The 17623-nt window shown below is 51.6% G+C and overlaps 1 protein-coding gene across 1 annotated transcript in view; it reads right to left on the reverse strand.

The window, feature by feature from the left end:
* The window catches only part of AP3D1 (adaptor related protein complex 3 subunit delta 1), a 35689-nt gene extending 24046 nt beyond the window's left edge, over positions 1 to 11643 (reverse strand). Inside the window, exon 1 of the mRNA XM_084276386.1 lies at positions 11524 to 11643. Coding sequence (XP_084132512.1) covers positions 11524 to 11619 — 96 coding nt within the window. The 5' untranslated portion in view covers positions 11620 to 11643. The remainder of the gene's footprint in view (positions 1 to 11523) is intronic.
* Between the last annotated feature and the right edge of the window lie 5980 nt (positions 11644 to 17623).

Consider the following 17623-nt stretch of genomic DNA (forward strand, 5'->3'; position numbering starts at 1 on the left):
TTACCAGTTCTGTGGGTAACTGGTGTGTTAGGGGGCAGAAGCAGCAGATCTCATCATATGCAAGCACCGAGTCTCACACACACACACAATTTAGGTAAACACTTAATTCTGACAAAGCTACTCATTAACAAGAAACATCACAGCTCTATTACAAGGCTAGAAGGAGACTGAGATGTTTCTTCAGTGGTTTCCCTCCTCCCTCATCTCCCCTGCAACGACACTCAGTCCAGAGTTCTAGTTTCACAGACTGGGAGAGAGTAAGGTGGGAGAAGCGTTTAACAGATCCTGTCCTTCAGGGTCTGAACAAAGCCCAAGTCCCACCATTCCCAGAACACACATCTTGACAGGAAATTAAGAGATCATCCACTCATTACTTGCCTAGAAAGAAAACAGTGTCAAACACTAATAGTCCCAGAAGTTAAAGTGCCTGAGGAAAATACTATGAGTTACTCTACTTCTGGGCACGGTGTGTGTGGCTGGCACACAGGACACAGGTACATCTGGCTGTCAGCATCACCAGCCACCCCAACCACAGCAAGGACACCCCCTCCCTCGTTCACAACTCAGAGGAGGCATTTCACAGTTTACACATTTTGATAAGCAACAGTTATTTGTATGAATTTCTGGGTAATTCAGAGAGCCAAATGTCACAATGTTTACATTTAAATATTGGTCCTTCGCTCCTTTCCAAACAATCACATCTGTGCTTGTGGGAGGGATGTGGCAAATGTAGGATTTAAAAATATCTGTACAGAGTGTACTTTAAAAATAGGCTTGGCTCAGTCAGATTCTTTCAATTCACAATTAATTATGATTTAAGTAGTGAAGGTGTCCTCTACAGAAGCGATGAAAATCTAAGAGCAGAGAAATAATAACTCCTTAAAACTCCACACACGCACCAGGGCATTTCACATTCAATAGAAATAAACCAACTGCCAGAGGAACCAGGTCAGAAACACATTACCTAGTTCCAAAGTGAAATCCTGCCTGAAAACCATTCCCTTCCACCAAAGAGATATTTTTAACATAGAAGTCCATTGGCCTGCCTTTCATGAACGTTTTTTCCCTCTACTCTAAATTTTGTGTATTATTATCTGAGCCATTTATTGGTCTTTTACAAAATCCTAGAGTGATGCTCATGGCTCAAGCTGTAAGTTTGCTGCTAGAAGCAGCGTATAGTATTTTTAATAAACAGCAGGTGACAATGAGAAGTTGTACAAGGTCTGCAGGGTGAAGGGACAGTGCACTGATCCAGGCGAGGGAAGGCAGCCCCTGAATTCCAATGCAGCACGCAGCAGTCATGCAGTGACACCACACTGCTGCCACTCAGAGCTCAGCCACACCAGGACTGGAATCCAGCACCAGGACACACAGCGAATACGTGTAACTCAGAGGAGGAGTGGCTTCACTGGTTTAACAGCTTCCAGACAAGCAGAATTCTTTAACTGGCTTTTCTTTCCAGCCTTGCACACAGAGGGATAAAAGCCAGCTCCTCCATGGCACAGGTATGCTCAGGGGGAACCACATTTGTTATTTTCAGACTTTCAGCAAGTCTTTGTTGACCTTCACAGAGTTCCTGTCTGACACATCCCTGCAGCCTGCTGAGGTCTATCAAACAGGAGTCCTGCTCTTCAGCATCATGTAACTCAGAAGGTCTGATGGAAGAAGGCTGGCAAATGAAGTTTAAGACAGTTAAGATACTCCTACATGCCTGTATCTGACACAGAAGTGTTATCTTTGCAATAGGAACTTTCGTGTTAAGGGATGGCATGCTAAACACCAAACAAGCCTTTCATCTCCAGGGATACCCAGCTGTCCTCCTGGATATTGGCAAGTGGATTACATCATGGCATTGCCCCCAGACACTCAATGTAGAGTCCAGGTAACTTCTCTGAAGCAAAATATTTGGGATTCTGAACTTTTCACCCAAAAGCGATTCAGATACATGCCCACAGGAAGTTTAAACTCTTGTGTATAGACTAAAACACTTTTATATTAAACAATAAATACTTCAGAGATGCTGAAAGAAATACTTGTACAACATGCAAGTGATCTACAAATACATTGTACCTGGTCTTGATTATTTCATGCACACGTAGAGCCAGTGTCACAGAATCCTTGACATGTGCATCTCGTTGCCACGTCGTGGTCACCAAGGTCAAAACTGGCTCTCAGTGTAGAATACTAACACAGGTTCTCAGTCTTTACATCCATAACCAGAAAGCATCACTACCACCTCCCACAGCATTTATCCCCAAATCATTTAAAAACTAGCTTAAGCCTCCTGGCAACCTCTTAGGAGTTGAATGCAAACCACTGTGTGATGAGGGAAAAAAAACCCAAAGCCAGAGAAGAGTTTACTACCATCCAGTCTGGCAGAGCCCACCACAGGCTCCCAAGTCACTACCAGCACTTGATGGCCCCAGCAGCCTGCAGGCAACCCCAGTTAGCCTAACATAACAACTGACTTCTGGAAAAATGAATGGCAGAACTCACAATCAAATCTGAAAGAGGAGACAGAAGTCCTTCCAAAATAGCTGTACTTCAAATCCCAAAAGACTAGAAGGAATGAAAGGCCCTATATATAGAAAGCTTTAAAGGATCAGCAGGCATTAACTTTTTGTTAATCTCTGGAGTAGCAGCTCTGTTTTGAATGAGCAATATGAAGAAAACCCACCTATTTAGTCTCTCCCTGAAATCTGAAGCCCAACCACCTTGCCCTCCCCAGATTCACGTGTAACAGCTACACAGACAGGAAGGGAACAATGTGTGTGGATCTTCAGTGAAGCTCTTCCCCAGGTTGGAGAGCAGAATCTCTGAGCTCTGCAAAGCGGGGCAGGAGGCTCAGCACAACCGTTTCCATGCAGGCTGCAGGCTGCTCAGCTCAGCCAGCTAAGCCAGAGTGAAAGGGAGAACAACTGCTTGATGTGATGAAGAAAAATGGCACAAAACATTTGGGGGGGGGGGGGGGGGGGGGAAGAAAAAGAAAAGAAAAAACCCCACAGCATTTAGATTCTGAAACAGGGCAGTGTCTGGATACTTTTCCTAGCATTAAATCACTGGCAGATTTTGCATAAATCCTTCTGATACAGCAATGTCTTCCCAGGATGTAACTAGCTCAGTTTACCCTAAAACGCTTTTTGATGCCACAAAGAAAGGACTGCAAAAGGAAAATATTCCAGAGTTCATTCACACTTGCAATATTGATTATAATTTCAATGTATTTCTTAACTATTAATTCCTTATTGCTGCTGTGACACTGTCACTTGAAGTCTTCCCAGGATGCTATTCATTTGCCCACACATTTTGGCCAGGCAACAGAAGAGCACTTTTAAGGCACAATATTTATAGACCTTTGGCCATTCCCAGCCAGACTGCTATTACAAAGCAGCCTCACACTCCCAGTGTAGCAGAGAACAAGCAGAACCATTAAGGGAAGGAACACCCTGGGAATGGTGGCAATGCAGCAAAGCTGTGAGCCTGCAGTGGAGAAGCTGAAGGGCATATGATAACCCAGGGAAAAGAGCTGAGAGGAGCTCTTTTATTTGTGCTGGGCTGCCAAGTGGGAAAGGCTCCTTAATGAAATGCTATAGCAACCACTTGGGTGATTGTATTTTCCTCACGTTATCCCTCAGGAGGAGGAAGACTACAGCAACACACAGAGAGCAGGGCAGCTCAAACCCAAGGACAGCATGCAGATGTTGGTGTTAATTACTCATCAAAGCTGTGAACACAGCACAAAGTCACGACTGTCGGTTCCTAATGTATTCCACCAAACAGATGCAGCAAGCATTTCACATCCATCAGCCACACAACCAAGCTGATTTTAAAAACCAAGCCCAAAGTCCTCAAGACTTCCAAGACCTCACCCAGAAAATACGTGCGTTTAAGCTAAAGTGAGCGGCTGCAATAGGAATGAGGATACAGGGGATCAAGGAAAAGTGGGTCATGGTAAGAAGCCAAAAGTGTCAGTTTATAGGATTTTTCATTTCCCAAGCCATGTTTTTTGAATTAACTTTGAAAAACACTAAAACTTTATTCCAAGCCTCAGCGCCTCAGCCAAGGCAGAACTTGGGATTTGCTGACAGTTTGAGAGGTTCACAAAAGACTGAGTTTTTTCCAAGCAGTACGTGGACAAAGTTGCAAAGTCTCTATTCTAACTGAGCAACAAGTTATCCTCCTAGGAACTGTGAGTCTCTATGCTGTACTTCCATCAGCTAAAGACACCAGCAATTAGAATGGATACCACTACAGAACCTTTACATCAAATTTAGTCATTTAACCACTTCCCACAGTCTTAAAGAAGCTGTACTCTTGTCTCAACAGAAGGATTCAACAGAATCCTTCATGAAGACTATTCCATGGCTGGATAGAAACCACGTGCTTCGGAATTCTCTCTCTCATAACTAACTTTGCTAGAACCATAAACCAAGCAAATTAGGTAAGCATGGAACAGAAAATGAGCAATAACTGAGAAACTGCCCAGCGTTAACTTGAGCAGGTTTGTGTCAGCCACAATAAAATAGTGCAGAGAGCAATCAGATGCAATAAGGAGCTCAAAAACATGTTACAACTTGAAAGGTGTTTTGAGAAAGTTTGCCTTTGCTACTCAGCTTTCCAAGGATTTATTTACTCATCTTCTGGCAGCCTGAAGATCCCAGACCAATGTACTATTCCCAGCAGAACACTGGGGGCACGAAGGTCAACCTTTGCCATTTCACTTGCAGCTGTCTTCTCCTGTATTATCTGTTAGAAACATGAGGTGTTACCTGCTGCCCCCTTGTCCATCACAACCAAAGGGAGACAGAAGACTCCTTGGCCAACCAACACTGCTGGAGGAGGGCAAAGAGTCAATTGACACTTTTTCTTACTGGTTACTGAAATTACACATCCCAACTGGCACGTGGCATGATGCACCCCTCTAGCCTAAAGTGATAAACCAACACAAGCACCTTGGACTTCTTTTTAAAACTCAGAGACTTGCTAAGTAGTAATGTAACACATACTGACCAGGTTCAGAGCAGATACTAAACCACCCAGCACCACAAGGCACCTTAAAACAGACACATGCAATCTCCTGAACAGGTCTGTAACATGGAAGGGTTGGATTTCAGAAGAGAAGCAGGTGTAGAGTTGCAGCTGCTCATCCAAAGCAACTCCAAGAGAGACCCAGGACACCCCATGCACCCACAGAGCTCCGCAGCACCCAGCACCAGGCTCAGCACCAGGCTGTTCTGGCAGCTTCCATGGACAGCATTACCTTCAACAGACTTGGGCAAGCACGTGTCAGCAGCCAGGCTTTGGAGATGCCCCTGAACACACCTCCAGTCTGAGCGGCCCTCAGTATAAATCTGCCTCAAATCTGATCACAGTATTTGTTAATTTAATTGCACAGCAATTAAACAATCCTCAGGGGCTTGTGCTAAGTCACACCTGAGCAGACAACTTCTAAACCCAGAGAGATGCATCAAAGTGCTTATCCCTGTGAGCACAACATTTACTCAAACTTCTACTTTTACATTACTGTGCAAAAATGCTGTGCAAGTGCTTGTACAATAGATTTTTCAATTTACTTGTTCCAGACATATTTCTGTACATAATTTTGGGGTTTGATACAAGTAGGCTTTGTTACAACCATGTGTTTTGTTGTACATGTAAGAAATAGTTGCTTCCTTCCAAAGAACTAAAGAAACTGTTGTTCCTGAGACTCAGCTGACTGGAACTAGTTCAAAGAGAAACATCACCAAGAAAAAGATGCCTAATGAGATATTAATACTATATAAAACGTAGCACTGAAAATCTCACAAAGATGTTACACTGATTTATGCAGAGGTATGAGTACTCCTCAGGTATGGAAAGGTAAGAAGGACCAAAAAAATGTCTGTGGTCATCACTGACTTCTTAATTTCAGTGCAAACATTTGTGTAATTAAAGTAAATTTGTTCACCTACTCCCTATCACACAACCCACTGGCCAGTGACTGAGGTGGGCTGATCAAAAGCACCACACATTTTCTCATGCCTGGTTACAGGTTGAACAGGACTCCCAGGTATTGTCAGTTATGCTGAATGTGTATGTATACTTACTTTAAAAAGCACTTAACTCCCCCTTGGGCTACTTACCATGTTATTTTCCACACCTTTTACCTCACTCAAACACCTTTACACTTCCTGCCACCTGGATCTAAGCAGACTCCCCTCTAAGATTATGGAGCATTTATTCCTCTTTTTCAGCAGCAACAATGAGGGGTTTTTTAGTAACTTAAGGAACACAAATGCTTCTTTGTGACTGGTCCCATGACCTGGGCTTTCTGATGCATGTCCTCTAGTGCCTCCCTTGCTGCTCTGCAACAGGCCAGAAACAGGACACACAACCCAAGAGCACTTCTAAGTGAAGAAACTAAAAGTACCCTTTGTACACCAAATATATCCACCAACCCACACTGCAGAGGAAGAGGTTTTTCAGTCACTTCTGTGGACACTGATGACATTAGAGGAGATCACAGACGGCCCCGTTTCCCACACCACAACGGGATGGAGACAGCTGCATCAAGAAGCGCTCTGAGCTCTCTGAAGACGACCACAGCACAGAAACACACTCTGTATCCTTATTCTACTTTGACTTTTCTGGCTGTTCTTCCACTGGCCTTGGGAAAAGCAGAGTGTATGGACCACTCCATGTCTTAGGACAGGGTAGGAGCAGTTCCTCCTCTCCTCTGGACCTGCCTAGGCAGAAGTTTTCCTTCCAGTGTGGAAACACAACCTGTCTGGAGCATTTCAAATCCTCAGACAAAACAGCTACGAAAGGATCTGGACTGGGAACAAAGCTGCTAGCCCTGCTTATGCCACAGCCAATTAAGGAATATTTAACACAGGAGAAAGCAAGAAGCTAATGAAAGGCAGCACTAATGCAAAGCCTCAGCTGCTCTCTGGTTGTAATCGCACCAGAAAAGCCACATCTTGGCTCGTGCTCCACAGCTCTGGGCCCTGTGTTCTCCATGACACAGCAGGTAAGGCAGGACAACGTCACCCTGGAGGCCACTACCAGTCTGGTTTTTACCAAGTGGTGGAAGGTCCTTCTCCAACCCTTTGTGCATTGTTCCTATCTCTGACTTTGCCTTTTCCAGTGATTCACTCAGAGAATTAACAAAGCAACTCCAGATCCACTTGAAAGTGGGTAGAATAATGAGCTCCCTTCACAGATACTCACACATATGACAAGCATCAAGGACTGGAAGAGCTGCCTGACAGCAGTGAACTGCACACTGCCCATCAGCTGGGCTGCTTTTTCATCCTGGACACCACTTCCTTTCCCTTGAGATGCTGCAGTAGTGACTAGGTACCTAGCCATCAGCAGACCACGGCGCTAGATGGGTGTTAGATGGGCTTCGGCCTCACAGGCTGCACCCAGAGACTTGTGATGTTAAAAGGTTCCTCCAAACTCCTTATGCCATCATGTCATCTGAAAACTTGTCAGGGAAGTAGCTGGAAGTGAGCACAGCAGCCCTTTATTTAGGGAAAACGTTTTTTAACAGCACAAGTCCCCTGTCCTTAGGTAAGTTATGAGAAAAGTGCACAGACATTTCATTTCATGCAGGACTTTCTTTACCCCCTTCTCCGTTTCAGGCATCCTCTAGCAAACCAAAGACACTTGAAATAAAGAGGGCTACAGTCTGAACTGGACAAAGCACTACCAGATTTAACATCTCTGTTCCTGCTGTTTCATCATCTTGGTTTTATAAAGGAACCTCCCAACACAGCATCTGACAGTAGCTTCCTTGTTGGGAACAACAAACTTCTTAACTGCAAATACAAACCACTGTGCAAGAGCATCAAAGGATTATCCCTTCTTTTATTCCACATTCAGGAGAACACCCCTAAACAGAAATCATGTCTCAGTTTGGAGTATCTGGGAAAAGAATCCATCATACTTTTAACATCCTGTTGTACAAACCATTCTACTTTTGAGTGTTCTGTGTAGCACATCCCAAAACAGCAGGCACCAAGGGGGAGAAGTTATCCCATTGGGTTAAAAAACCCACTGAGCAACAGAGTCGCTGCTTTCATCATTAAAAGGATTAATTTGCAAAATGCAGGAGAATGAGATATTGGAAGTGAGGGTCAAGGGAGCATGGAACAGACTCAAGTCTTCCTTGCAGGCTGGGCTTTGCCTCAAACTCTGAGCTGGCACAGGGGAACACCATGGGCTGTGACAGCATCCACACACTGCTGAAAAGTAAACACCCCACGTCAAACCTGGAAAAGCTCTCAGGCTGTAAGGCCACCTCATTCCTTCCACACAAGGACGATGCAGCTCCAGCTTTCCCCACAAGACTGGGAAGCAGCCAGTGTGTGCTTGGACTGGAAAGTGCCTGTGTTAACCAGCTCCCATCCCTTACCTCTCCTCCTTACACACACTCACCCCTGCAGGTTCAGCGTTCTGAACTCGAAATAAATGGGTCAGCTTTGGATACAGACCAGAAGTTGAAATGGAAACAGCCTCTGACAGGTAATTAAGCAGCAAAGAAGTGAGCAAAGTGCCAGGCAGCCTCCAGCACCCTCTCAGCTCCCCTCACAAGCCAAAGAGGACACCTAAAATGTATTGGTAAAGAGCCTGTGGTGCCCCACTTCCTTCACAACAAGCCCTGGGGTTGGCATTTGAGTCTCAGTGATACAGGATGAACACGCAACCAGCAAGTAAGAATGCAGCAGGTCTGGTCAAAAGCTCTCTTGAGAAACCTCAGCCTGAACCAAGGTGAGAAATATTTGGCCCATCCTCCACTACAAACACACCCTCCAGCACCAGTGAAATACCAGATACAGTCACTTCTGAGGGTACCTGCAGAAAAACTGGGAAGAAACAATCTTACTGTCTCCTATCTAGCAGGAGAAGCAGCCCCAAGAGGTGATGGGAAGGAGCAATGGCAGAAGTTCCATGTTATTTAAGTTCCAAAAGAACCAATGTACATCACAGAACTTACTCTGCAAAAGCCATAACTGAATTGGCAGTCAGACCAATCGTGCTTTCATTTCTTTCCAAATCATTATTATTTAACAATCACAGTTCCTCCTCCCCAAGTAATTCTTGTTGAGCTGAGATCAACATCCTTGCCATGAAAGCACACTGCTGTTTGCTTTAAACAAATGTGCTGTTCTGAACAGGACACAGTGTGTGCCTTAAGCTTAGAAACTTATCTTGACACACAGAAATGTTGGTTGAAGAGCTACATTCAGTATCAGAGAAACATTTAACAGATATAATGAACAATGGAGGTGTTGTAGGAAAAGGAGAAGGAATTTTTCCATCTACTTCCTCTATAACACTGCTCTGAGCCTGTAACATCACCTGAAAATTAGCAAATGTCCATGACCAGTGCCTGGGAAGCATTGAACCAACACCCAGCACCTTCACAGCAGAAGGTTTACAGCCCTCTCCAGCCAGCTGAGCTAGAAAAAGGAACAGTCCTGTGCTGCTTGCAGCCACCTTGTGTAATTAGGCAAAATGTAAAGGGTTCTGAAAGCAGTCTGTACCAGAGAAGAGATGCATTTCATCAGTACAGTGTCTGCTGATCAGCTGAACACACACTGAAGCTCAGTTTTTAACCTCTGCTGTGCACACAAGGCCAGAAAAGGGAACTATCCCCAGAGTTACCTATTGGAAACTCCCATGTGTGTTTCAAACCAAAGAGCTACCTTCCTCTAATAGCTGATGCTGCTACAGGCCAGCTGCTGTGACTGATGTCTGCCTCGTGCTTAGGGTAAGAGGTAACACCTCAACAACCCCCAGAGAGCAGGTACAGCTTCCTTCAACCATACACAGCCCCACAAAACCACCTCAGGGGTGTGTTTTCCCAGCTCCAAAGGTGATCAGAGCCAGTGAGGTTTAACTATTTCTTGTCATGAACAAAAGCAAACTCAGTATTGTTTATGATGCCCAGGAGGCTGTTAAGCCTGACTGTGGAACAGTCCTGGAAAAGCAGCTATTTGTCCCAAAATTATTTTAGAAATGAGAAAAGTACATTCAATCCTCCTCAAAGAGGGCTGGGGTCACAGAGGCCCTGGACCTTCCCTGGGGGGATCCTCAGAGGTTTGACAGCTGATGAAACAGCTTCTCTCCTACACAGAGAAGAACAAGGGTTATTTACTGAAAGCAGCACAACACACAGGTCCAAGCAGGCTCTGGGAAGAGCTCCACAGAACGGCTGTTCACCTCTGCTCCTGCTCTGAGGATCACATATGAAGTGCCCACAGAAATGTGCCATTGCCACTTCTCCCTGTAGCTTTCTACATTTTGCAGGGTACTGGACACTTCACAGTAGCACCACCTTCCTCTGTCACCAAATCAATACCCACCAATGTAACATATACTGAAGTAAACCCCTAAGTTTCAGAGGTATGCCCACTGACAAGTAACACCCTGCCTGGTGCACAGCAGCTTTACAAGCTATTCAACCACTCAAGTGGGTTTGGAAGTTGTACTCTGTGTTTTCAGTCCAACAGCACCAGGAATGAATAACATTATTTCCAGCTCAAGTACTAATTTGACTGTACCTTCCCAACTTCTCCAGACACTTTTCCCTGCTGACACCTTTAGGATACAGCACCACATGAAGAGCCACTGTCCTTTGCATGTATAGCTCCTCAGCAACTCACTGATGCTCCAGCAAAGCCTGGCTGTCAGGCCATTGACAAGAAAGCCTCTGAGGCCACAGCTGCTGACTGCAGGACAAACACCATGAGTGTCCTTCGTGTCCGTTACCTCCCAATTCACACGTGACACTTCCCTGTGGAAAGTCTCACAGAACATGTTCTCAATGACTAGTAATTTCACCTACACTAATTTCCTGGTCACGTGCCTGGAACACAAGGTTAGAGTAACAGGCCAACACAGGCAACTGCTTTCTGCCTCCAAAAGCCTGGAAAGGAGGAAGACTTTGGGTCTGGGGGGTACAGTGTGAATGGTTTGACTGGTGACTGAATTCAGCTTCATGATGGAGAATGCATGGTTAATGACAGCAGCTGAACATCGTGCAATGGTCAGGAATTCCTGTTTTATATACATATATGTGAAATCAGGGATAGGACCACCTCAGCCACACACTGAATGGGAAAGGGAGAACCAAGCGGGACCCTCCCTTACCCTGCTCTTCCCCTCACCGCTGCCCCAAGGCTTTCTTGTCCTCCCCTTCTGGCCCACACCCCAGCGTCACCTCCCTGGTTCTGACTCCCGCTTTCCCTTCCCCACACAACATCCCCTTTCCGGGGCGGCCAAACCACCCTGCTGCTGCTGGGCCTAGCGCAGCCCGCACCCCCCCACCCCCCGCGGGGAGCAGGGTGGGGACAGAGCCCCCCCTTCCCTTCCCCTCCCTTCCCTTCCCTGACCCCCGGAGCAGCAGAACTTCACCGCGAAGGGGTGACAGCCAGCGCGGGGGGGGTGTGAGGGGAGCCAGCCCAGGCCCAGGCGAAGGGGAGGCGGCCCCGCCGGCAGCCCCCTCCCTCCGCGGCGGGGGCCGGGTGGGCTCACCTCGTCCTCTTTGTGGTTGCGGATCCCGCGGACCAGATCCTGCAGGTTCTTGTCAAACATGCGGTCGATGCTGCCCTTCACCATCTTCAGCGCCATGGCGGCGGCGCCGGGCCGGGCCGCGGGGCCTGCGCGCGGGGCTGAGCGGCCGGGCCCAGCCGCGGGGAGCCGCCGCGCCTCCCGCTACCGCTACAGCGACAGCCGGGTGAGACCAGCGGGCCCGGGCAGCTCACATCCCGGGCGGGGAGGCGGGGAGGAGGTGGCGGGGGAGCGCGGACAGTGCTCGCCCCCGGCGCGGCACAGAGCGAGCGACAGGCAGGGGCGGCCCCGGCGGCCGCAAACCCCAACTCCGGGCTCCGCTCGGCCTCCCAGCGCCCGACAAAATGGCTGCCGGTCAGCTGAGGGCTCGGCCCCGCCCCCTCCCGCCTAACCACGCCCCCCCCCGCGCCCGCCCCAGCCGCGTCCGCCCCAGCCGCGTCCGCCCGTCTCGCCTCCCTCCCGCCACGCCCACCCCGCGCGTCACTGCCCGGGTGGCCCCGCCCCCTGCGCCTGGCCCCGCCCCCGGAGGGCCCACGTGGCGGGGAGAGCGCGGCGGGGACACGCGTGGGGCGGGAGCACCGTGGGCCGGGGGGGCCGGGCCGGGCTGGGCTGGGCTGGGCTCCGCTCGGCTCCGCTCGGGTCCGCTCGGCCCTGCCTCCTGCCCGTCGGTGTCCCGAAGGGCGGCACAACCGCTAGACAAGCCCCGTGGCCGTGTCCCTCGTGGGGATGCAGCGCCACGGGCCGCCGGGTCCCCACAGCCGTCCCTCTGCCTGTGCCGCTGTGCCGAGCCACGGGAGACCCTGCCGAAGGCCTCGCAAAAAGCCCCGGGTTGAACCCAGAGCGTTGCAGCAGGAGCCCAGGCCCACAGGCCCTCCCACAGTCCCCGGGCCCTCCCCAGTCCCACAGCTGCCCGGCCGGGCTGGCAGGTGCAGCACAGCAACGAACCGGCCCATCGCCAGCACTCAGGAACGCGGCGCTGTGCTGTGGGGGCTGGGCAGGGGAGCGGCAGCAGCACCCCAGGGTGGTCAAGCTCTCCGGGGGAGTCTCCTACAGACAAACCGAGACCCAGGACTTGATCCCCCCAGCCTGTTCCCCGGGATTTCTCCCCCCAGAGTACCCTGACTTGGTTCAGCCTTAAAAATCTGGGGCTGTAATGACTTGTTCACTCTGTTTCCTCCCAAACCTGGAGAGTTTTAAATTCCCTTCAGACCACCCTTACTTACCGTGGCTCTTACCCAGTCGTTGCCATACGTAGTATCTAAAGCCCTTAAAACCTCCAGCTGCTTCTCTCTCGTGGCTTTTGCAGTCACATCACTGTATTTTTTTAAATAAATAACGCCACCTCCTGTTTTTCCTGCTGTAATTTCCCAGGCAGCTTCCTCCAGGAACTTCCCCACTTGCAGCTGGCAGAATATCCATACCTGAGGGATGCTGTGCCGAGGGACAGGTGTAGCCATGGGCTACCGAGTCCTGGTGTCCATCAGTGGGTGAACACTGCAGCCAGTGCATCCCTGATGGAGCTGGGCCAGGGATGCTCAGTTCAAGGCCTGATCCTGCTCTCCCCTCCAAGGCAGCACCTGTGTGAGTTGTCTGGGCATCTTTCAGGGCTCCTTTCTGCCAGCGCTTGGAGCACTGCAGGGGTTTGGCTGCCCAGACTGCCCGGTGGTGGGTGTCATGGTGCCACTGCTCCATGGTAGGTCCCTCTCCCTGGCTGCTAGGCCCCAGCACGGGTGCCTGAGCTGGGGTGGTGGATGCCCCATGCTGGGGTGTGGGTGGTGAGATGCTCAGGACAGGATTCCTGTGGCAGTGACGGTGTTTGGGTGACTTTGCTGGGCTGCCCCATGTTGGGGTGTTATTAATAGGATGCCTGTGATGGGGTGACTGGGCTATGGCACCTGCTTCAGGGTGTCCTGTCCCCCAGTGACCATACAGAGTGCCCGTGCTGGGGTGCCCAGACCGGGGTGCCCCGTGTTGCAGTTTCCATGCCAAGGTCCCCATGCCCGGGTGCCTGTTTTGGGATGTCCTGCCTTAGGATGCCCTGCCTGGGGATGTCCTGCCTTGGGATGCCCTGCCTGGGGATGCCCTGCCTTGGGATGCCCTGCCTTGGGATGTCCTGCCTGGGGATGTCCTGCCTTGGGATGCCCTGCCTTGGGATGCCCTGCCTGGGGATGTCCTGCCTGGGGATGTCCTGCCTTGGGATGTCCTGCCTGGGGATGCCCTGCCTGGGGATGCCCTGCCTTGGGATGCCCTGCCTGGGGATGTCCTGCCTGGGGATGCCCTGCCTTGCGATGTCCTGCCTTGCGATGTCCTGCCTTGGGATGCCCTGCCTGGGGATGCCCTGCCTTGGGATGTCCTGCCTGGGGATGTCCTGCCTTGGGACGTCCTGCCTGGGGATGCCCGTGTCGCTCCCGCACAGCCCTGCCCACCGCCTTCCGCGGCCGGTGGCCCCCGCCCCACCCTGCCCGGCCCCGCCCGCCGCTGCGCCGGGTCCCCGCGAGATGGCGCCGGCGGCCCGGGAGAGCCGGGGGGACACACAGCGGGACCCGCCGGGATGGGGGACCCGCGTGGGGTGCCCCGGGTCGGGGGGGCAGGGAGGGAACCACGTTCGGGCGGTGGGTGCCCCGCGTGTGGGTGGCGGGTGCCCCATGTTTGGGTGATGGGTGGGCTGTGTCTGGGTGATGGGTACCCCATACCTGGGTGGGGGTGATGGGTGCCCCATGTTTGGGTGATGGGTGCCGCCCCCCATGCTCGGGTGAGGGTGATGTGTGCCCCATATTTGGGACACCCATGTTAGGGTGCGGGTGCTGGGTGCCCTGTGTTGGATGTGGTGGATGAGCTGTGGGGAGGGGGCAGCTGGTGTCCCCATGGGCCAGGCACGGAGCGGGGCAGCCGGCCAGCCAGCGCTGCGGGGACAAGGGGCCCATTCAGGCAGCTGCACATGCCACGGCTGCTTTCGGCTGCTCCAAGCCCCGCTGCGGGCAACTTGGGTCTGGCACCGGGCTGCATGTGCAGCTGGCACGGCCCCCCCTCGGCCCCCACCCTCCCAGCGCCTTTATCCCTCTACATCCCTTCTGAAACTGCAGTGCAGAGCCTGATGCAGTGGGGACGGTGCCACCCTGGAGCAGTGATGGAGCCTGAGGGTTAAACACTGCAGCCTCATGCTCAAAAATGCCACCTCTGGTCCCTGGAACTGGCTGCAAATGACGGCTGGAGGGTGGAGGCTGAGAAAAGCCTGGTGCTGGGTGCCCCAGACCAAGCTGCCTTCTGTGGTGCAGGCACGGAGGGCAGGGGCTGCTGTGCACAGCTGAGAGGCACGGTGGGGACAAGAAGCTGCCCAGCTCTGAGCCTGCAAGGTCCAAGCACTGGGAGCACAAAAGGGTGACCCAGGTGGGAAGCAGTGGTGGGGGACCCCAGCTCTCCCACTGGTTTGAGGGGTCCCTGCACCCACCCTGCAGCCCTGGGAGCAATCCAGCATTTGCTATCACACGTCAGGACCGTGGCTCTGGGCAAGTCAAGTTCCAGCAGAGCCTAAACTGATAGAAATTTGGGTTGTTTTTCCTTGGCAAAGCAGAGCTCTGACAGAAACCTCCCAGGACAGGGCAGGAGGGAGCTGGGATGGGTCTCTTGGCTCCCAGGCTGTGTTGGGGCAGGGGGCACGTGGTCATGGCAGCAAGGGGAATGCAGCTCTGCACACCCAGGCATGGCAGAGATGTGACACATCCCCCCCAACTCCTGTGGGATTTGGGTCCAGCCCCTGGCTGAGCAGAGGCAGCAGCTCTGCCTGGTGCAGCAGTGGGCTGACAGCCCCCCCAGTGTTTCACACCTGGTTCCCCAATGACTCTGGGATTCTGTTGCTCCCATCCCTGAGCAAAGGCAGCTCCAGCAGCAGCAGCAGCCACCTCGCTGGAGAGTAAAGCCCCAACCTGAGCTCCAACAGACCAGTTCCCAGCACGAGATGGAGACATTCATGACCAAAAATGACTTTATCCCACCTGGACCTTGGCTGGCACCAGCACGGCCACTGCACCTTTCACCTGCCCCAGCATTAATGCTAATCCTGCAAACGTTGCATCATTTTGTTGTGGCAACTGCAGATGAAGCATCCCTGGAGAGATTTGGCCCAGGGAGCTGCTGGGACAGATGGAAAGGACAGATGCTGCTCCATCATGTGGAAGGGAACTCCTTGGTGCGACAAAGGAGTGACCCCAGGAAATTAAAACGGGGCTTGGGAACTTGCACAGGGGCCGTTCTGCAAGGAGGGGAAGGGGAGCTCCTGCCTGCTCTTGTGGGGCTGTCCAAAGGGTGATGGGGGACTGGGACTGGCAGTTCCAGCCAGGGTTAAACTTAACTGCTCTGGGAAACAAACTGCAACAGGAGCCATTCGCAGAGCCCGAGTTTATTGGTCCCACCATGGAACAGGGAACAGAGCTTGGCTGTGCTCCAGGCTCGGGGGGGAAACTACATCCCACGAAGGGCACCAGTGACCCCACCCCAGGGGCACCTGGGCTAGAAATAAACAGCAGGCTGTGGACATTGGGAATGAGAGGAGGCTCCTGCAGGGCAGGGTCAGAGCACATGGGAGGGCAAAGTTCTTCCCTGGCAGAGTTGTGGGGCTGTGGCACAGGCTGCCCAGGGAGGGGCTGAGTCCCCAGCCCTGGGGGTGTTGAACAGAGGGGAGATGAGGTGCTCAGGGATCTGGGTCAGCACAGGATGGGAATGGTTGGACTTGATGATCTTAAAGGTCTTTTCCAACCTGGGGACTCTGTGATTCTGTGGAAAAGCTGTCAAAGGGGGCAAAGCAGCTCCCAGCTCTTGGGCACCAGTTCAGCCCAGTGAATGGGCAGGAAACAAGCCACAGCCCTCACTCCCGTCCCTCCCTACGCCCAGATCCAAAGCTCAAGAGAACATGGGTGCAAAAAGGGTCTCCTGGTTGGGACAAGCCTTTCGGGACCACCCTGCACACCGCTACCTGCCAGCCCACATCAGCACCAGCACTGCACAGCTGCCAGATGGCCGGGGATGGCTGGGTCAGCCAGGAAACCCTGGTAGCTGGGATTACTCCCCCTGAGCAGCCCAGGAGCCTGCTCGGGCCACACAAGGACTTTGACAACAAACTGATTAAAGACCAACCTAACGAACTCAAAGAGAATTCTTTAAACGGAGCCTGCTGTGCCTCGCAGAACTCCTGCCATGTCTATTTATTTAAATTTAATGGAATTTTTGTGGTGAGCTAATTAAATATGAATTCATTATTTAAGATGCAGTCAGAGCAGTTTAAGCACTGCTGACTTGATGATTTTAGTGTTTTCTTTAGAAAAGTGTCCCTAGTTGTGTAGCTTTCTGCACTAATGGATATTTAAGGGGGGGGGAAGGAGTGGCTGAGTTTGGATCCAGGCTCGGAGGTGTTTCTGCATGAGGGATCAACCTGTTGTGGAATTGGAGCAGGGACACATCCCAGCCTGAGGTCTCCATCACAGGGCTGTGCAAACAGCTGCTTGTCTCAGTGGAAGGTGGCGTCTGGTCAAGAAATAGCAGAGTGAAATAATGCACGAAATCCTCCTCAGGAAAAGCCTGATGGCACACTGCAGCTCCGGGATGTTTTTCACGTATGGAGCATCCCCCTGCCCTCCCAACACCACGCTGTGGGGGATGTGGGAGCAGGAGCATGACAGCCACAAGCTGGCACCCCAATGGTGAGGATGGTTTTCAGCCCAGTATCGGATGTCCTGGGGTGTTGCCAAGGTGGAGGGAGGGAGCATCGTCCCCAAGGACTTTGCAGATGATGGCTGAACCCGGGCAGCTTTGCCTGGCCCTGGAGCTGCAGCCCAGGGCAGGAGCAGAGCAGATGTGACTGTACCAAAACAGGGGCACCACAGCCTGGTGCTGAGCCCGGCTCCGTGGCCCCCCAACCTCCCCAGCATGTTTGTGGCTGACCCACATCCTCTCTGTCAGGATAAAAGGAAGATGAGATTAATCAGCTGGGGGATAACAGCCAGAAGAGACAGATGGCAAAAGCATCCTGACACGAGCTCTGTTTACCTATTTTTGGCTGAGAAAGTGAGAA

Source organism: Gallinula chloropus (genome assembly GCF_964237585.1).
Source record: "Gallinula chloropus genome assembly, chromosome: 28".
In the NCBI taxonomy this organism is placed as follows: Eukaryota; Metazoa; Chordata; class Aves; order Gruiformes; family Rallidae; genus Gallinula; species Gallinula chloropus.